Source organism: Bos grunniens, chromosome 15, assembly GCF_055505025.1.
Source record: "Bos grunniens cultivar Pamir isolate PY7600 chromosome 15, Bosgru_T2T1.0, whole genome shotgun sequence".
NCBI lineage: Eukaryota > Metazoa > Chordata > Mammalia > Artiodactyla > Bovidae > Bos > Bos grunniens.
In genome coordinates this window covers 81075358-81092821 of record NC_141179.1, presented here as the reverse complement: position 1 = coordinate 81092821, position 17464 = coordinate 81075358, and the positions used below count along the sequence as shown (strand labels likewise).

Sequence of the window (17464 nt, the reverse complement as noted above, 5' to 3'; positions counted from 1 at the left end):
TTTTATTTTATTTTTAAACTTTACAATATTGTATTGGTTTTGCCATATATCAACATGAATCCACCCCAGGTATACACGTGTTCCCCATCCTGAACCCTCCTCCCTTTTAAAAACAAGAGGGGAGGGAGGGTTGCCGTTAGTTGTTGCAAACTTGTTGGTGTCAGATCCTTTGTTCTCGAAGTCAGCTCATGGTCAAGAAACGATGTTTCTGTAACTCTCTACCAAATGAATGTTATGCTTTGTCCTGCCCAGAAAGGGTAAGATTCCAAGGCATAATTTCACCCTCCAATGTGCCTGTCCAGGTGAAGAGGAGGCAGATATCTGTCGGCAGTTCCCTCAGGGCCAGGTCCCTGGACTCTGCCCAGCTGTCACTGCTGAGGGAGCCAGGGGCCCAACCCAACTGGTCCTCACGTTCATCAGGCCACCACAGGGGAGAGACACAGACGGGACCTAGGCAGACTGCCACTGCTAATCAGGTAGCCGCGGCCATGACAGGGGAGAGGTTCACCGCTTCCTCGAGGCCTGGGTCAAGGCTGGCCAGTGGCCTTGGTGAGGCCTCTGACACCCTACAGAACACAGCCTGTCCTCTGGCCCAGCGGGCCCAGGACTGCTTTAGCTGGAGGGCCTTTGGGAGAACGCCGGGCTCCGCCCCACACCTGACTCCCGCCTCCTTTGGGGAGAATGCTAGGCTCCGCCTCTCCCCACACTGCCCGCCTCCCTGGGGAGAATGCCAGGCTCCGCCTCTCCCCACCCTGCCCGCCTCCCTGGGGAGAACGCCAGGCTCCGCCTCTCCGCACCCTGCCCGCCTCCCTGGGGAGAACGCCAGGCTCCGCCTCTCCGCACCCTGCCCGCCTCCCTGGGGAGAACGCCAGGCTCCGCCTCTCCCCACCCTGCCCGCCTCCCTGGGGAGAACGCCAGGCTCCGCCTCTCCCCTCCCTGCCCGCCTCCCTGGGGAGAACGCCAGGCTCCGCCCCTCCCCTCACTGCCCGCCTCCCTGGGGAGAATGCCAGGCTCTGCCCCTCCCCTCACTGCCCTCTTGGCGACACCCACTCCACCGACGTGTCGTCCCTTCACTGTCCTTTCCAAACCGTAGGCTGCTTGTGGGAGGGGCCCTCCACTGCGCTGTCAGTGGCCGAGCAAGACCCGCTGCTTGGGAACAGGCTGAGGATAATGACCACTGCGATGGCTGCCTTGCTGAGGGCTGCACTCCCTGCCGTCTGTTACAGTGTGGCTCCAGAGCCTTCACCCAGGCCACTCACTAGCCAGTCCCAGGCCTGAGGAAGCGGTGAACCCTCTCTTCCAGCCCTGTCTCTGTGACCTAATAGCAAGGCATCCTGCCTGTGTCACGGTCTGTGGGAGCCCACCTACCCCGCGTTGGCAGCCTGAGGAGCCAGAGGGCCAGTCGGGTTGGGCCCCCGGCTCCCTCAGCGATGACAGCTGGGTGGGATCTGGGAACCTGGCCCTGAAGGAACTGTCAGCTGAGATCTGCCTCCTGTTCACCAGGACCAGTGAATTGGAGGGTGAAAGTTGGGCCCTTCCTTGTCAGAAGTGAGAATAGCATTCATGTCATAGAGAGTTACAGTGACATCATTGCCTGACCATAAACTGACTTCAGGAACAAGGATTTGACACCAAGAAGTTTGCAACAACTGGCCACGCCCCTCCCTCAACTTTCCTATCAAAGGGCAGTGCTGAAAGCTTTCAGTGACTATGGGGTTCTTGGGCATAAACCACTCACCTCCTTACATGAACCTGTAATCAGTCTTGCTCTGTTCCAAACTCCAACGTTTTAGTATTGTTTGACCTCACTGTGCATTGGGCACATGGACTTGCAATTTGGTAACAGGAGGTGGTCGTGACCAAGGACCCAGCACCAACCTCCGCTGGACAGGTTTCTGAGGGCTGAAGAGGGCGATGGAGGACCAGCGGGGACGCCCTGGAAGAGACTCCTTCCCTTCCAGCTCGGCCGCGGGCAGCGGCAGGTTCTCAGCCAGGTGGCTGGGGCCTGGGGCAGGCCCTTCTCCAGCAGGAACCTGTCCGGGGCCACATACTGCAGGTGGAATATCTCGCGGTCACCTGGCAAGGTCTGGTCACAGGCACGCCACATGAGGGAGACTGAGAGGCCATGGTGCTGGCTGTCTCAGCCCATTCTTCCTCCAGTTTACTAAACAAGTTTACTAAAAATGTAACTTCAAAATTTTGATTATGGTTAGAAAGATGTTCATTGTAAAATCCTTTCAACACTGCACATTTTCATAAATGAAGTTTAGAAAGAAAGGGTATCTGAGTGTTCCTCCTCTCAACAGAATTTATGTTTAATCTTTATTGATGTTAATAAAGCACATTAAATTTTTTATATTTAATTTAGTACTTTCTGTATCTTTAGGGTAGATGATTAGCAGGGAAATAGTCAAGAAAATCCTTTACAATATACTGATTAAGCAACAAGTGATATAATTCTATTTGGCATGATTTCCAGGAGAGAACTGTGTACTTACATGATTGACTGGAAGCTTGGAAAACTAGAGCCCATGGCTCTCTACTATTCTTCCAGCCTGAGATCTGGCTGCTGGTTCCAGGGGACTGAGTAAAGTCAGAAGTGGAAGGTGATGCTCAGGTGTTATCTGTTGTAACAGGAGAAATAATTTTCTCACTTGTGACTCACAGTACTCTCATCTAAGGAAATGTGCCCTTGTCGTCATTAAAATGGTTCAGTGTCTTTCTGTCCCTTGAGTCTATTTGACTTTGTGGCTGCTCTTGCTGTTGATGGGGCCAGGATGGAAGGAACCCTAGTTGCATTAATAACAACAACCATCATCTGAATGGGTGTTCCTGGCTTATGAAAGTATTTCTATTTGCTTACTTTATTCAGCTGTCCCAACAAAGCTATGATGCAAATAGGCCAGGTAATATCATGCACCCCACCTATTTTACAGATTGAGGCAATGTGTGAGAGACATGGCCAATTTCACGGTAGGGCATTGAGGAGCTGAAATTAGGACTGAGGTTCCCGCCTTCTAATCCAGTTGGTCATCCTTACTTCATGCCCAACTGAAAATACAACTTCTCGCTGCCAGAATGTTTCACATTTGGAAAAGAGTGAAGCTTTGGAGGAAATAGGATATCAGGGAAAATCCATGTGAAGGTAGCCACAGGTAAGCTGAACTTTCCCCGGGTTGAATTCATGCCATGTCACCACCAAAGCTCTGATCCATTTCTCCATTCCATTCTTCCATGTTTAACGCAGTGTCTCTCCCTTGAAAAGTTAAATCTCTGCTTGATTCTCCCCCAGTGAATTTCTCTGAGCTGGATAATACTCTTAGGATGGGAAGTAGTCAGTCAATGGGGACTGTTTCCATGCTTGTCGCATGTTCCTCCAGTCTTCCCCTCCCCACGTGCCTGTTCTTGCTGAGGTGGAAAGATAACTACCTTTGTGCTTATTCCACCAGCTCCCAGGAAGCTTATGCTTACCAATACTTATGAGCATCTACCAAGCAGTAAGTACTGAGTTGCACTCTTCATGTGTGGAATGGGTGTTATTCCATTTAACCCTCACAACAGCTCCACAGGACAAGTCCTATAATTAATCTTATTTTATAGATAAAAACATGCTACTTTGGGAGGCCAAGCAACTTGCCTGATGGCACAGGTAGGAAAGGGTGTGCCCTTTCCAAGTGTGTCCACTGCTCACGGCTTGTAATACCACTTAATTCCCTTTATTTTTGGTTTCTTGGTATGAATGTTAATGAGTATCGACTATGGAATCAGAGATCCCTGGGTCTGAAACTCTACTCACCCTTTCCTACCTATGCCATCAGGCAAGTTGCTTGGCCTCCCAAAGTAGCATGTTTTTATTTATAAAATGAGATTAATTATAGGACTTGCCCTGTGGAGCTGTTGTGAGGGTTAAATGGAATAACACCCGTTCCACACATGAAGGGTGCAAACTCAGTACTTACTGCTTGGTAGATGCTCATAAGTATTGGTAAGAATTTTAATAATCCAGAGTTAAAATATAAAAGTACTCTTCATATACTTGCTAAAATTCATCTTACTATCTGGGCTTCCCCAGTGGCTTATTGGTAAAGAACACGCCTGCTAATGCAGGAGATACCGGTTCAATCTCTGGTGGGGAAAATCCCCTGGAGAAAGAAATCTTACTGTCTAATTAGAAGAAATAACATTTACACACAGCTTTTTCTTCCTCCTTCCTTCCCTCCCTTCCTCCCCCGCTTCTCTCCCTCTTCTGTCCTTCATTTCTTCCCTCCCTCCCTCCTTCTCTCTTCCTCCCAGGCTTCCCTTTTTCCTTCTGTCCTGTAGACTGAAAAAAAGGTACAACGTGAGAGCTGTGAGTTAAGTTTTACTGGTGGCAAAATGAGGACTATTGCCCTGGAGACAGGATTTCAGGTAGCTCTGAGAAACTGTGCCAAAGAGGAAGCAGGGGGGCGGTCAGTATATACGTGGTTTGAGTGAAGAAGGTACATGCCGTCAAGCACACATTTTGGCGGAAGCTTGCTGCTAGTCACAGGGATCAGATGTCACCATTAATGATCTTAGTGTTTTTCTCAGATGTGTGGAGATGCAAGATTTGGGCTCATAAAATCTTCTCTTGGAAATATCTAACTATCTGAGTAACCCTTCTGCCAAATTTTCCCAGAACACAGTGCCTGATTCCTTATCTCCTCCCTGAATTCATTTCAGGTCGTGTTGAAGGTCAGCAGCTGCAATGGCTCATGATTTATTCCTTGTAGAGGTAGCAGGCAAGTGCCAGAAGTTGACACTTCATTTTTCCTATCCTCCTTCCTATCCTCACCTACCCCCTTTCTTCCTTCCTTCCTTATTCACGTCTTTACTGAGTATCTCTATCATGTGAGGCAGTCGCTAATCTCATGGATGGTGCAGGCTACCATAGAAGACAAATTATTAAAGTAATTACACAAATGGATATAAGATTATATCTCTAGTAATTACTACAGAGCTACACAGTATATCACAGGAGGCCTTGACTTAATAGGGAAGCTTCCCTGAAACTGTTACCAAGCAAAGGACTCACTGCTTGATGTGCATAAAAGCCAATACTATATATACTCAGTTGTTCAGTCATGTCCAACTCTTTGTGATTCCATGGACTGTAGCCCACCAGCCTTCTCTGTCCATGGGATTTTCCAAGCAAGAGTACTGGAGTGGGTTGCCATTTTGGTATCAGCTTTTGAGAAGTTTTATTTTGAGGCTCACTGGCAAGGAGATGGGATCAGGCCTCAAATCTGTGTCTTTGATCTGGGGTCTGGTTAAACTTTTATGAATTAATGGTGGCTGGGTTGGTCTGCACAAATGCTGGTGGGGCAGGTTGCCATTAGTGAGCTTCGGAACATGGTCATCTATAGTAAAATGTGGTTCAGGCTTCAACTTGGGATCCTCAAGGACCATGGGCCCTTCACTTCTAAAAGGATTCTGGCATTCAAGTTTCAGCCATGCCCTGATCCTTTGATTTCCTGGGGGTGTGGTGGGTCCTTTGGTTCTGGATGTTGTTTGAGGTCAATAGTTCTCTCCTCTGCACTCACCTTGGCTGCCTGGCTTGCATTTGGTTCTCTTGTCTTTGTTTGTTTGTTTTTGTGTGTGTGTGTGTTTTATTTTTTTTAATTTTATTTTATTTAACTTTACAATATTGTATTGGTTTTGCCATATATCAAAATGAATCTTGCACAGGTATACATGTGTGCCCCATCCTGAAACCTCCTCCCTCCCCATACCATCCCTCTGGCTCGTCCCAGTGCACCAGCCCCAAGCATCCAGTATCGTGCATTGAACCTGGACTGGCGACTCATTACATATATGATATTATACGTATTTCAATGCCATTCTCCCAAATCAGCCCACCCTCTCCCTCTCCCACAGAGTCCATAAGACTGTTTTATACATCAGTGTCTCTTTTGCTGTCTTGTACACAGGGTTATTGTTACCATCTTTCTAAATTCCATATATATGCATTAGTATACTGTATTGGTGTTTTTCTTTCTGGCTTACTTCACTCTGTATAATAGGCTCCAGTTTCATCCACCTCATTAGAACTGATTCAAATATATTCTTTTTAATGGCTGAGTAATATTCCATTGTGTATATGTACCACTGCTTTCTTATCCAGTCACCTGCTGATGGACATCTAGGTTGCTTCCATGTCCTGGCTATTATAAACAGTGCTGCGATGAACATTGCGGTACACGTGTCTCTTTCCCTTCTGGTTTCCTCAGTGTGTATGCCCAGCAGTGGGATTGCTGGATCATAAGGCAGTTTTATTTCCAGTTTTTTAAGGAATCTCCACACTGTTCTCCATAGTGGCTGTACTAGTTTGCATTCCCACCAACAGTGTAAGAGGGTTCCCTTTTCTCCACACCCTCTCCAGCATTTATTGCTTGTAGACTTTTGGATTGCAGCCATTCTGACTGGTGTGAAATGGTACCTCATAGTGGTCTTGATTTGCATTTCTCTGATAATGAGTGATGTTGAGCATCTTTTCATGTGTTTGTTAGCCATCTGTATGTCTTCTTTGGAGAAATGTCTATTTAGTTCTTTGGCCCATTTTTTGATTGGGTCATTTATTTTTCTGGAGTTGAGCTGTAGGAGTTGCTTGTATATTTTTGAGATGAGTTGTTTGTCAGTTGCTTCATTTGCTATTATTTTCTCCCATTCTGAAGGCTGTCTTTTCACCCTGCTTATAGTTTCCTTTGTTGTGCAGAAGCTTTTAAGTTTAATTAGGTCCCATTTGTTTATTTTTGCTTTTATTTCCAATATTCTGGGAGGTGGGTCATAGAGGATCCTGCTGTGATATATGTCGGAGAGTGTTTTGCCTATGTTCTCCTCTAGGAGTTTTATAGTTTCTGGTCTTACGTTGAGATCTTTAATCCATTTTGAGTTTATTTTTGTGTATGGTGTTAGAAAGTGTTCTAGTTTCATTCTATTACAAGTGGTTGACCAGTTTTCCCAGCACCACTTGTTAAAGAGATTGTCTTTAACCCATTGTATATTCTTGCCTCCTTTGTCAAAGATAAGGTGTCCATAGGTGCATGGATTTATCTCTGGGCTTTCTATTTTGTTCCATTGATCTATATTTCTGTCTTTGTGCCAGTACCATACTGTCTTGATGACTGTGGCTTTGTAGTAGAGCCTGAAGTCGGGCAGGTTGATTCCTCCAGTTCCATTCTTCTTTCTCAAGATCGCTTTGGCTATTCGAGGTTTTTTTGTATTTCCATACAAATTGTGAGATTATTTGTTCTAGCTCTGTGAAGAATACCGTTGGTAGCTTGATAGGGATTGCATTGAATCTATAAATTGCTTTGGGTAGTATACTCATTTTCACTATATTGATTCTTCCAATCCATGAACATGGTATATTTCTCCATCTATTAGTGTTCTCTTTGATTTCTTTCACCAGTGTTTTATAGTTTTCTATATATAGGTCTTTAGTTTCTTTAGGTAGATATATTCCTAAGTATTTTATTCTTTCCGTTGCAATGGTGAATGGAATTGTTTCCTTAATTTCTCTTTCTGTTTTCTCATTATTAGTGTATAGGAGTGCAAGGGATTTCTGTGTGTTGATTTTATATCCTGCAACTTTAGTATATTCATTGATTAGTTCTAGTAATTTTCTGGTGGAGTCTTTAGGGTTTTCTATGTAGAGGATCATGTCATCTGAAAACAGTGAGAGTTTTACTTCTTTTCCCATTTGGATTCCTTTTATTTCTTTTTCTGCTCTGATTGCTGTGGCCAAAACGTCCAAAACTATGTTGAATAGTAATGGTGAAAGTGGGCACCCTTGTCTTGTTCCTGACTTTAGAGGAAATGCTTTCAATTTTTCACCATTGAGGATAATGTTTGCTGTGGGTTTGTCATATATAGCTTTTATTATGTTGAGGTATGTTCCTTCTATTCCTGCTTTCTGGAGAGTTTTCATCATAAATGAATGTTGAAATTTGTCAAAGGCTTTCTCTGCATCTATTGAAATAATCATATGGTTTTTATTTTTCAACTTGTTAATATGGTGTATTACATTGATTGATTTGTGGATATTGAAGAATCCTTGCATCCCTGGAATAAAGCCCACTTGGTCATGGTGTATGATCCGTTTAATCTGCTGTTGGATTCTGATTGCTAGAATTTTGTTAAGGATTTTTGCATCTATGTTCATCAGTGATATTGGCCTGTAGTTTTCTTTTTTTGTGGGATCTTTGTCAGGTTTTGGTATTAGGGGGATGGTGGCCTCATAGAATGAGTTTGGAAGATTACCTTCCTCTGAAATTTTCTGGAAGAGTTTGAGTAGCATAGGTGTTAGCTCTTCTCTAAATTTTTGGTAGAATTCAGCTATGAAGCCCTCTGGACCAGGGCTTTTGTTTGCTGGAAGATTTTTGATTACAGTTTCAATTTCCATGCTTGTGATGGGTCTGTTAAGATTTTCTATTTCTTCCTGGTCCAGTTTTGGAAAGTTGTACATTTCTAAGAATTTGTCCATTTCTTCCACGTTGTCCATTTTATTGGCATATATTTGCTGATAGTAGTCTCCTATGATCCTTTGTATTTCTGTGTTGTCTGTTGTTATCTCTCCATTTTCATTTCTAATTTTTTGATTTGATTTTTCTCCCTTTGTTTCTTGATGAGTCTGGCTAATGGTTTGTCAGTTTTATTTATCCTTTCAAAGAACAAGCTTTTGGCTTTGTTGATTTTTGCTATGGTCTCTTTTGTTTCTTTTGTATTTATTTCTGCCCTAATTTTTAACGTTTCTTTCCTTCTACTACCCCTGGGGTTCTTCATTTCTTCCTTTTCAATTGCTTTAGGTGTAGAGTTAGATTATTTATTTGACTTTTTTCTTGTTTCTTGAGGTATGTCTGTATTGCTATGAACTTTCCCCTTAGGACTGCTTTTACAGTGTCCCACAGGTTTTGGGTTGTTGTGTTTTCATTTTCATTCGTTTCTATGCAAGTTTTGATTTCTTTTTTTATTTCTTCTGTGATTTGTTGGTCATTCAGCAGTGTGTTGTTCAGCCTCCATATGTTGGAATTTTTAATAATTTTTCTCCTGTAATTGAGATCTAATCTTACTGCATTGTGGTCAGAAAAGATGCTTGGAATGATTTCAATTTTTCTGAATTTACCGAGGCTAGATTTATGGCCCAGGATGTAATCTATCCCGGAGAAGGTTCTGTGTGTGCTTGAGAAAAAGGTGAAATCATTGTTTTGGGATGAAATGTCCTATAGATATCAATTAGGTCTAACTGGTCTATTGTATCATTTAAAGTTTGTGTTTCCTTGTTAATTTTCTGTTTAGTTGATCTATCCATAGGTGTGAGTGGGGTATTAACGTCTCCCACTATTATTGTGTTATTGTTAATTTCTCCTTTCATACTTGTTAGTATTTGTCTTACATATTGCAGTGCTCCTATGTTGGGTCCATATATATTTTTAATTGTTATATCTTCTTCTTGGATTGATCCTTTGATCATTATGTAGTGACCTTCTTTGTCTCTTTTCACAGCCTTTGTTTTAAAGTCTATTTTATCTGATATGAGTATTGCTACTCCTGCTTTTTTTGGTCCCTATTTGCATGGAAAATCTTTTTCCAGCCCTTCACTTTCAGTCGTATGTGACCCCTGTTTTGAGGTGCGTCACTTGTTGACAACATATGTAGGGGTGTTACTTTTGTATCCATTCAGCCAGTCTTTGTCTTTTGGTTGGGGCATTCAACCCATTTACGTTTAAGGTAATTATTGATAAGTATGATCCCATTGCCATTTACTTTATTGTTTTGGGTTCGAGTTTATACACCGTTTTTGTGTTTCCTGTCTAGAGAATATCCTTTAGTATTTGTTGGAGAGCTGGTTTGGTGCTGCTGAATTCTCTCAGCTTTTGCTTGTCTGAGAAGCTTTTGATTTCTCCTTCATATTTGAATGAGATCCTTGCTGGGTACAGTAATCTGGGCTGTAGGTTATTTTTTTTCATCATTTTAAGTATGTCTTGCCATTCCCTCCTGGCTTGGAGAGTTTCTATTGAAAGATCAGCTGTTATCCTTATGGGAATTCCCTTGTGTTTTATTTGTTTTTTTGCCTTGCTGCTTTTAATATTTGTTCTTTGTGTTTGATCTTTGTTAATTTGATTAATATGTGTCTTGGGGTGTTTCACCTTGGGTTTATCCTGTTTGGGACTCTCTGGGTTTCTTGGACTTGGGTGATTATTTCCTTCCCCATTTTAGGGAAGTTTTCCACTATTATCTCCTCAAGTATTTTCTCATGGTCTTTCTTTTTGTCTTCTTCTTCTGGAACCCCTATGATTCAAATGTTGTAGCGTTTAATATTGTCCTAGAGGTCTCTGAGATTGTCCTCATTTCTTTTAATTCGTTTTTCTTTTATCCTCTCTGATTCATTTATTTCTACCATTCTATCTTCTAATTCACTAATCCTATCTTCTGCCTCTGTTATTCTACTATTTGTCACCTCCAGAGTGTTTTTGATCTCATTTATTGCATTATTCATTATATATTGACTCTTTTTTATTTCTTCTAGGTTCTTGTTAAACCCTCCTTGCATCTTCTAAATCCTTGTCTCCAGGCTATTTATCAGATAAATTTTGATTTCAAGATTTTGGATCAATTTCACTATCATTATTTGGAATTCTTTATCAGGGAGATTCCCTATCTCTTTCCTCTTTTGTTTGGTTTGGTGGGCATTTATCCTGTTCTTTTACCTGTAGGGTATTCCTCTGTCTCTTCATCTTGTTTAAATTGCTGAGTTTGGGGTGTCCTTTCTGTATTCTGGCAGTTTGTGGAGTTCTTTTTATTGTGGCATTTCCTTGCTATGTGTGGGTTTGTACAGGTGGTTTGTCAAGGTTTCTTGGTTAGGGAAGCTTGTGTCGGTGTTCTGGTGGGTGGAGTTGTATTTCTTCTCTCTGGAGTGCAATGAAGTGTCCAGTAATGAGTTATGAGATGTCTATGGTTTTGGGTTGACTTTGGGCAGCCTGTATACTGGAGCTCAGGGCTGTGTTCCTGTGTTGCTGGAGAATTTGCTTGGTATGTCTTGCCCTGGAACTTGTTGGCCCTTGTGTGGTGCTTGGTTTCAGTGTAGGTATGGAGGCATTTGATGAGCTCCTGTCAATTAATGTTCCCTGGAGTCAGGGTTTGGATTTAAGCCTCCTGCTTCCAGTTATCAGTCTTATTTTTACAGTAGTCTCAAAACTTCTCCTTCTATACAGCACCATTGATAAAACATCTAGGTTAAAGATGAAAAGATTCTCCACCGTGAGGTTCACCCAGAGAGGTTCACAGCATTACATGGAGAAGAGAAGAGGGAGGAGGGAGTTAGAAGTGACCCGAATGACATGAGGTGGAATCAATAGAGGAGAGAGCGGGCTAACCAGTAATCACTTCCTTTTGTGCACTCCATAACTGGAGCGCTGAGAGATGTTCATGGAGTTATACAGAGAAGAGAACAGGAAGGAAGGAGACAGAGGTGGCCAGGAGGATAAAAGGAGGGAATGAAAAGAGGGAGACAGATCCAGACAGTAATCAGTTCCCTAAGTGTTCTCCACCGTCTGGAACACACAGAAATTCACAGAGTAGGGTAGAGTAGAGAAGGGTTAGGGAGGAGACACAGGCGACCTGGTGGGAAAAAAGGAGAGTCCAAAGGGGGAGACAGCAGTCAAGCCAGTAATCTCGCTCCCTAGTTAAAAATGGGTACTGAAGACTGGGTTCTTAAAGGTACAAAATTGTTAACAAATACCTAAAAGCAAAAATTAAAAATCTAGAGTAGAGTTTGAAATTTAAAAAATACAACATTAAAGAAAAGAAGAAGGAAAAGAAAGAGAGAAAAAGTAAAACAAAAAGAAAAAAAAGTCGCAAAAATTATAAAGAAAATATAGTTACAAAATTGATAACAAATACCAAAAATCAAAAGTTAAAAAATCTAGAGTAGAGTTTGGAATTTCAAAAATACAATGTTAAAGAAAAGAAGAAGAAAAAGAAAGAGAAAAAACAAAAGCAAAAACAAAGTCACAAAAATTATAAAGAAGATATAGGTACAAAATTGATAACAAATACCAAAAAGCATAAATTAAAAATCTACAGTAGAGTTTGGAATTTCAGGAATACAATGTTAAAGAAAAGATGAAGAGAAAGAGAGAAAAAAAATGTCACAAAAGTTATAAAAAAAAATATAGGTACAAAATTGATCAGATCAGATCAGATCAGTCGCTCAGTCATGTCCGACTCTTTGCGACCCCATGAATCCCAGCACGCCAGGCCTCCCTGTCCCTCACCAACTCCTGAAGTTCACTCAGACTCATGTCCATCGAGTCAGTGATGCCATCCAGCCATCTCATCCTCTGTCATCCCCTTCTCCTCCTGCCCCCAATCCCTCCCAGCATCAGAGTCTTTTCCAATGAGTCAACTCTTTGCATGAGGTGGCCAAAGTACTGGAGTTTCAGCTTTAGCATCATTCCTTCCAAAGAAATCCCAGGGCTGATCTCCTTCAGAATGGACTGGTTGGATCTCCTTGCAGTCCAAGGGACTCTCAAGAGTCTTCTCCAACACCACAGTTCAAAAGCATCAATTCTTCGGCACTCAGCCTTCTTCATAGTCCAACTCTCACATCCATATATGACCACAGGAAAAACCATAGCCTTGACTAGATGAACCTTTGTTGGCAAAGTAATGTCTCTGCTTTTGAATATGCTATCTTGGTTGGTCATAACTTTCCTTCCAAGGAGTAAGCGTCTTTTAATTTCATAAATACAAAAAAGCTAAAATTAACAATCTAGAGCAGAGTTTGGAATTTCAAAAATACAATGTTAAAGAAAAGAAGAAGAAAAAAACGAGGTCACAAAAGTTATAAAAAATATATATATGAAGTTTGCTTTTTTAAAAAATGGGTCTTTTTTTTTTTTTTGCAAAGTAATAGTAGGTTATAAAAGTGAAAATTAAAGGAGTAATAGAGGACTTAAAATTTAAAAAAAATTAAAAAAGAAAGAATGATCATAAAAATAGTAAAAAAAAAATATATAGGGCTTTCTCTGATGTTGTTTTGGGTATTGTGGGTTCAGTTCATTTTCAGCTAGTTCCTTGTTCTGGCTTATATTTCTCAAGATCTACAGGCCCCTTCCTAGGTAGTCAGTACTAACCATGAGGTTTTAATCTATTGCCTGTCGCTTCCAAGGCAGTTCCCTTTGTTATAGCTTCTTCTGTTTACTGGTCTCTTCAGTGTCTGATTTCCGCCCTGATACAAAGGGGGCGGTGGTGGACACCTTTTTTTTTTTAAGGCTCACTTGTTTAGTCGTGCTGTGGGGAGGAGGGACGCTGCAAATAAATAAGACTGGCATGTGCTCGCAGTGCCTCAGCCACACTGGGCCTGCCCCCGCTCACGGTGCGCGTGTACCCTCCCTGCCCACACTGCTCAGGCTCTAGATTGCTCTGCCAGGAACCATCCGTGGCTGGCCCTGGTCTGCTTGCACCTCCCAGGTCTAAGCCGCTCAGGTTCAGGCACTTGGGTAGTCCTCAGAGGCACAGACTCGGTTGGGCCTGCGTTTTGTGCCCTTCCCAGGTCCGAGCAGCTCAGACAAGAAAGACAAGACATATACTTGTTTTTCAATGATGAGGTGTTTGGCGAGTGCAGTTGCTGTGACTTATCGCCTCCCCGCTGCTCGGTTATCTGGGTGTACAACCGTCGCACCTTCTCAGGCGGATGTTGACTGTCCAGAACCCCGAGAAGTTTTAGTTAGCAAAGAAGCCTGCTTACAGTTTTGTAGATAATGTCTCTCTGGGGCTGTGATTGCCCCCTTCCGGCTCTGGCTGCCTGTCACCGGAGGGGGACGGTCTGCAGCCGGTTATCTCTGTACAGTCCTTTGTTCCGTGCGCGGGACTGGCGGTGTCTTAGGTTAGGGCTGGCTTTTCACGTGGTAGATATCCCACAGTCTGGTTGGCTATATCCCAAATTATTTCACTCAGGTAGCGCTCGGGGTATTCAGGCCAGATCCTTACTCTAAGCGATGCAGCCCATGCCGCGCCTCCCTGCCCAGCCCCCGCTTGCTAATGGCAGATGCAGGCGTCTGCGCTGCTTCTCTGCTAGGGGAGTTACCGTAGGGCTCGTAATCTATGGGTTTTAATTGTTTATTTATTTTTCCTCCCTGTTATGTTGCCCTCTGTGCTTCCAAGGTTCGGCACAGACTCGGCAGTGAGAATGTTTCCTGGTGTTTGGAAACTTCTCTTTTTTTGACTCCCTTCCTGGGATGGAGCTCCATCCCTCCCTCTTTTGTCTCCTTTTTGTCTTTTATATTTTTTCCACCTCCTTTTGAAGACAATGGGTTGCTTTTCTGGGTGCCTGATGTCCTCTGCCGGCATTCAGAAGTTGTTTTGTGGAATTTACTGGGCATTTAAATATTCTTTTGATGAATTTGTGGGGGAGAAAGTGTTCTCCCCGTCCTATTCCTCCACCATCTTAGCTCCTCCCCAGTTCTCTTGTCTTTGAAAAAGTCTCAGTGACTTGTTAGAAACAGAACCAGTTAGGGGTGGTTCTGTGGTTCCAGGATTGCAGGTAAGTGGCAACTAACCAGGTGAGGAGTAAGGGCAGGGATGGTAAAAGTGTAGTTCAGACACTGGATTCAGAAGCCAAGACCCTTTAGCAGAAGAGTATGTGAGCCTGGAAGGAAACCACCTGGGCTGAAGAAGACGCAAGTAGTCTAAGGTGGGGCAGGCTCCGTGGGGGAGGACCAACATGTATAGTCTGTTGGCAGTCACCAAGTTTCATCTTCATCCAAGAGCAGCCATGGGAGTCCATTGAAGAGCTGCAAGTAGGGCTGTAACATAACTTTCATGAGCCGCTTAGTGTGCAGGGATGTCAACACAAGTTCCTGTACCTGATGCCTAGTGAGGCCAAAGAAACTCAAATGGAGTTTGGAGCAGAGAAAGGTTTATTTCAGGGCTATGCAAGGGGAGGAGGTGGCTCATGCCCTGAAAAGTCTAGACTCCCAGAAGGGTTTTGGCAAAGCAGCTTGTAACAGCGCATGAGGGGGAGTTCCCGGGGTTTGGGATCAGCTTGTGTACAGCTCTCTGACTGGCTGATGGTGAGGCACAGGGGTTCCCATCTTCAGTTCTTAGGCTCTAGGTGGCCTTGGGCTATGTGTTCATGGTCAAAAAGTAGTTCCTCCTTTTGGTGGTGGGGATGGGGGGATGCATTCCTATATGCAAAACAGTTCAGGAAATTTGTATCAAGTACCATTTTCTGGTGCCTCAGAGAGGAAATAAAGCAGGGGATGTGCCAAAATCGCCTTTTGGGGGGAGCTGTTGCCAGGAGGCCCCATCGGGTCCTGCTTGGTTACAGAGACAGAGGTCTGGCCAATCAAGCCATCTTTATTCCTGTGGCCAAAGAGCAGAGGGCAGAAATGATCTGCAGGATGGATCATCTGAATTCTAACCAGTGCTCAGTGATCTGGGAAGTCGTGAAAGTAGCAGGCCTTGGGTCTTCTCCTCTAGGAAGATTATTGAACAAGCTGTTAGAAAACAAAAATTCAACTGAGTATATTTGATGATTGAATTGGCTTTATTCAGTGATTTATGAACAAAGTTAATCAAATGGGGCTCTGAGGGGTTGGGAAAATGGAAGGCTTTTATCAGAAGAAGAGAGGGGGAAGGAAGCTCTCAGCAAAGTATATTTAGGGCAGACAATTTTTTGATGATGGGGAGGGGATGACAAGGGTTTTATCCTCTTCTTCCTCTGGGCTGGGGGCAGGGATGAAGAACAACAGATTACCTCCTAGATAGCTGATTCAAAAAAAATACAGATAGTTGATCAGAAGAATTACAGACGATTAAAATTTCACTTTGGGGAAGGTTGAAACTGCAAGTAAGTCAGGCATTAGAGAGGTTTGGTATCATGAGCTTTAGCACAAGTGACACTTTGGGGCCTGTGGCTTTCTCTTTAACACAGACTCACGCACATCCACATTATGTTTCTGGATGGCTGTAGTAAGCATCCATCCAGAGGGCTGCAGACTTCTTCAGGGCCCTGTGAGAGGAGCAGACAAAATTGTGAGTAGGTGAGACCCAGGTCAAAGGACCTACTTCATGGAACATTTGCTGTTTTACTTAATTCAGGGCAACATTGTCATTTTCAGCTATATCTGAAAAATGTCTTTCTATCTTGCCAGTGTGGAGAATCAAATACATTGACTTATGTATTAGAAGATGAGTCCACCTTTTCTGGCTTCCCAGGTGGCTCATAGGTAAGAATCCTCCGGCTAATTCAGGAGATGCAAGACACACAGTTTCTATCCCTGGGTTGGGAAGATCCCCTGGAGAAGGAAATGTCAACCCATTCCAATATTCTTGCCTAGGAAATCCCAGGGACAGAGAAGCCTGGCAGTCCACAGTCCATCAGCATTTCTATATGGAAGAGACTGAGTTTTTCTTTCAATTATTTTTCTTCTGTACTCCAAAGCATCACTTATTCTTTTCTCCATATTAAAAGAAAAATCTCTACTGAATCTCTACAAGGTAAATCATATAGCTATACCAACCTAACCTGTATCCACCTACCTCTCCTACTTTATAAAGTTAAAGACTTTTCTAGGCTCTGGTGATACACCTGTGAGTAGGAGTGGTGAGAGTCTTTCCACCTGGAGCTGTGGTCTATATTGGGAGACACATATCACATAATTTATTACCCAATATGCTATTAAATCATGATTGTAATAAGGATCAGAAATGAAGAGAAACAGGTGCTGTGAGAGCACATGACGGGTTTAGTCTTGGGGGCAAAGGAGGACCGAGATGAAGAAAAGACCTTTCAGGTGAGCTTTGGAGAGTGAACGGAACTTGAGAAGGTGACAGGAGGGGGGTGGCAAGTTGGGAGATTTTTCTAGGTAGGAGAAAAAGTGACCAAGGATGTGTCATGGCAAGGGGCAGGGAGTTATGTAGTGGCTGAAGGGAGGCCAGATATCGGGAGGGCAGGAAAGGAGGAGGGCAGTGGTGGAGAGTGAAGATGGGTCACTGTTCAGGGGTCAGATCTGACCAGCTCTAGGCTTGCTGGTTTATTTATTCATATTAAAAAGATACCCTTGCTTTTCTTTTTCCTAATTTTAAGATAAATTATACAACCAAGGTTTTGGCTGTTAATTTGATGAGCAAAGGATCCTCCAGGGAACTGTGAATGCTTCAGGATGAGTATGAATTCTCAGTTCCTGTAGGAAGAGTCACCCCTGCCTGTCCCACCAGACCCTGAAAGCACCTTAGTTTGCAGCCCCGGACCAGATGATTTGAGAGTCCCTCCCACCGGTTAAGTTCTAAAGCATGTCAAGGCTCTGGGTGATACAGAGACAAATAATACAGAACCCTGGTTTATAAGAAGCTTGAAATTTAGTAGGGAATCAAGGTATTTTCACTAAGTACCCAGAAGGCAGCAGCTAAATGGTAGGAATGACTGTTATCATTTCTGTGT

General features: G+C 43.2%; 1 protein-coding gene and 1 long non-coding RNA gene across 10 annotated transcripts in view; one reads left to right on the top strand and one right to left on the bottom strand.

The window, feature by feature from the left end:
* Positions 1 to 17464, top strand: part of LOC147358747 (uncharacterized) — a 112041-nt gene that overhangs the window by 11635 nt on the left and 82942 nt on the right. The gene's annotated exons all lie outside the window — the stretch shown is intronic.
* Positions 15550 to 17464, bottom strand: part of LOC147358748 (fatty acid desaturase 2-like protein FADS2B) — a 41679-nt gene continuing 39764 nt past the window's right edge. For all 9 annotated transcript variants that reach the window (XM_086338710.1, XM_086338711.1, XM_086338712.1 and 6 more), the window contains one exon: positions 15550 to 16033. In XM_086338710.1, coding sequence (XP_086194836.1) covers positions 15973 to 16033 — 61 coding nt within the window. In that variant the 3' untranslated portion in view covers positions 15550 to 15972. The remainder of the gene's footprint in view (positions 16034 to 17464) is intronic.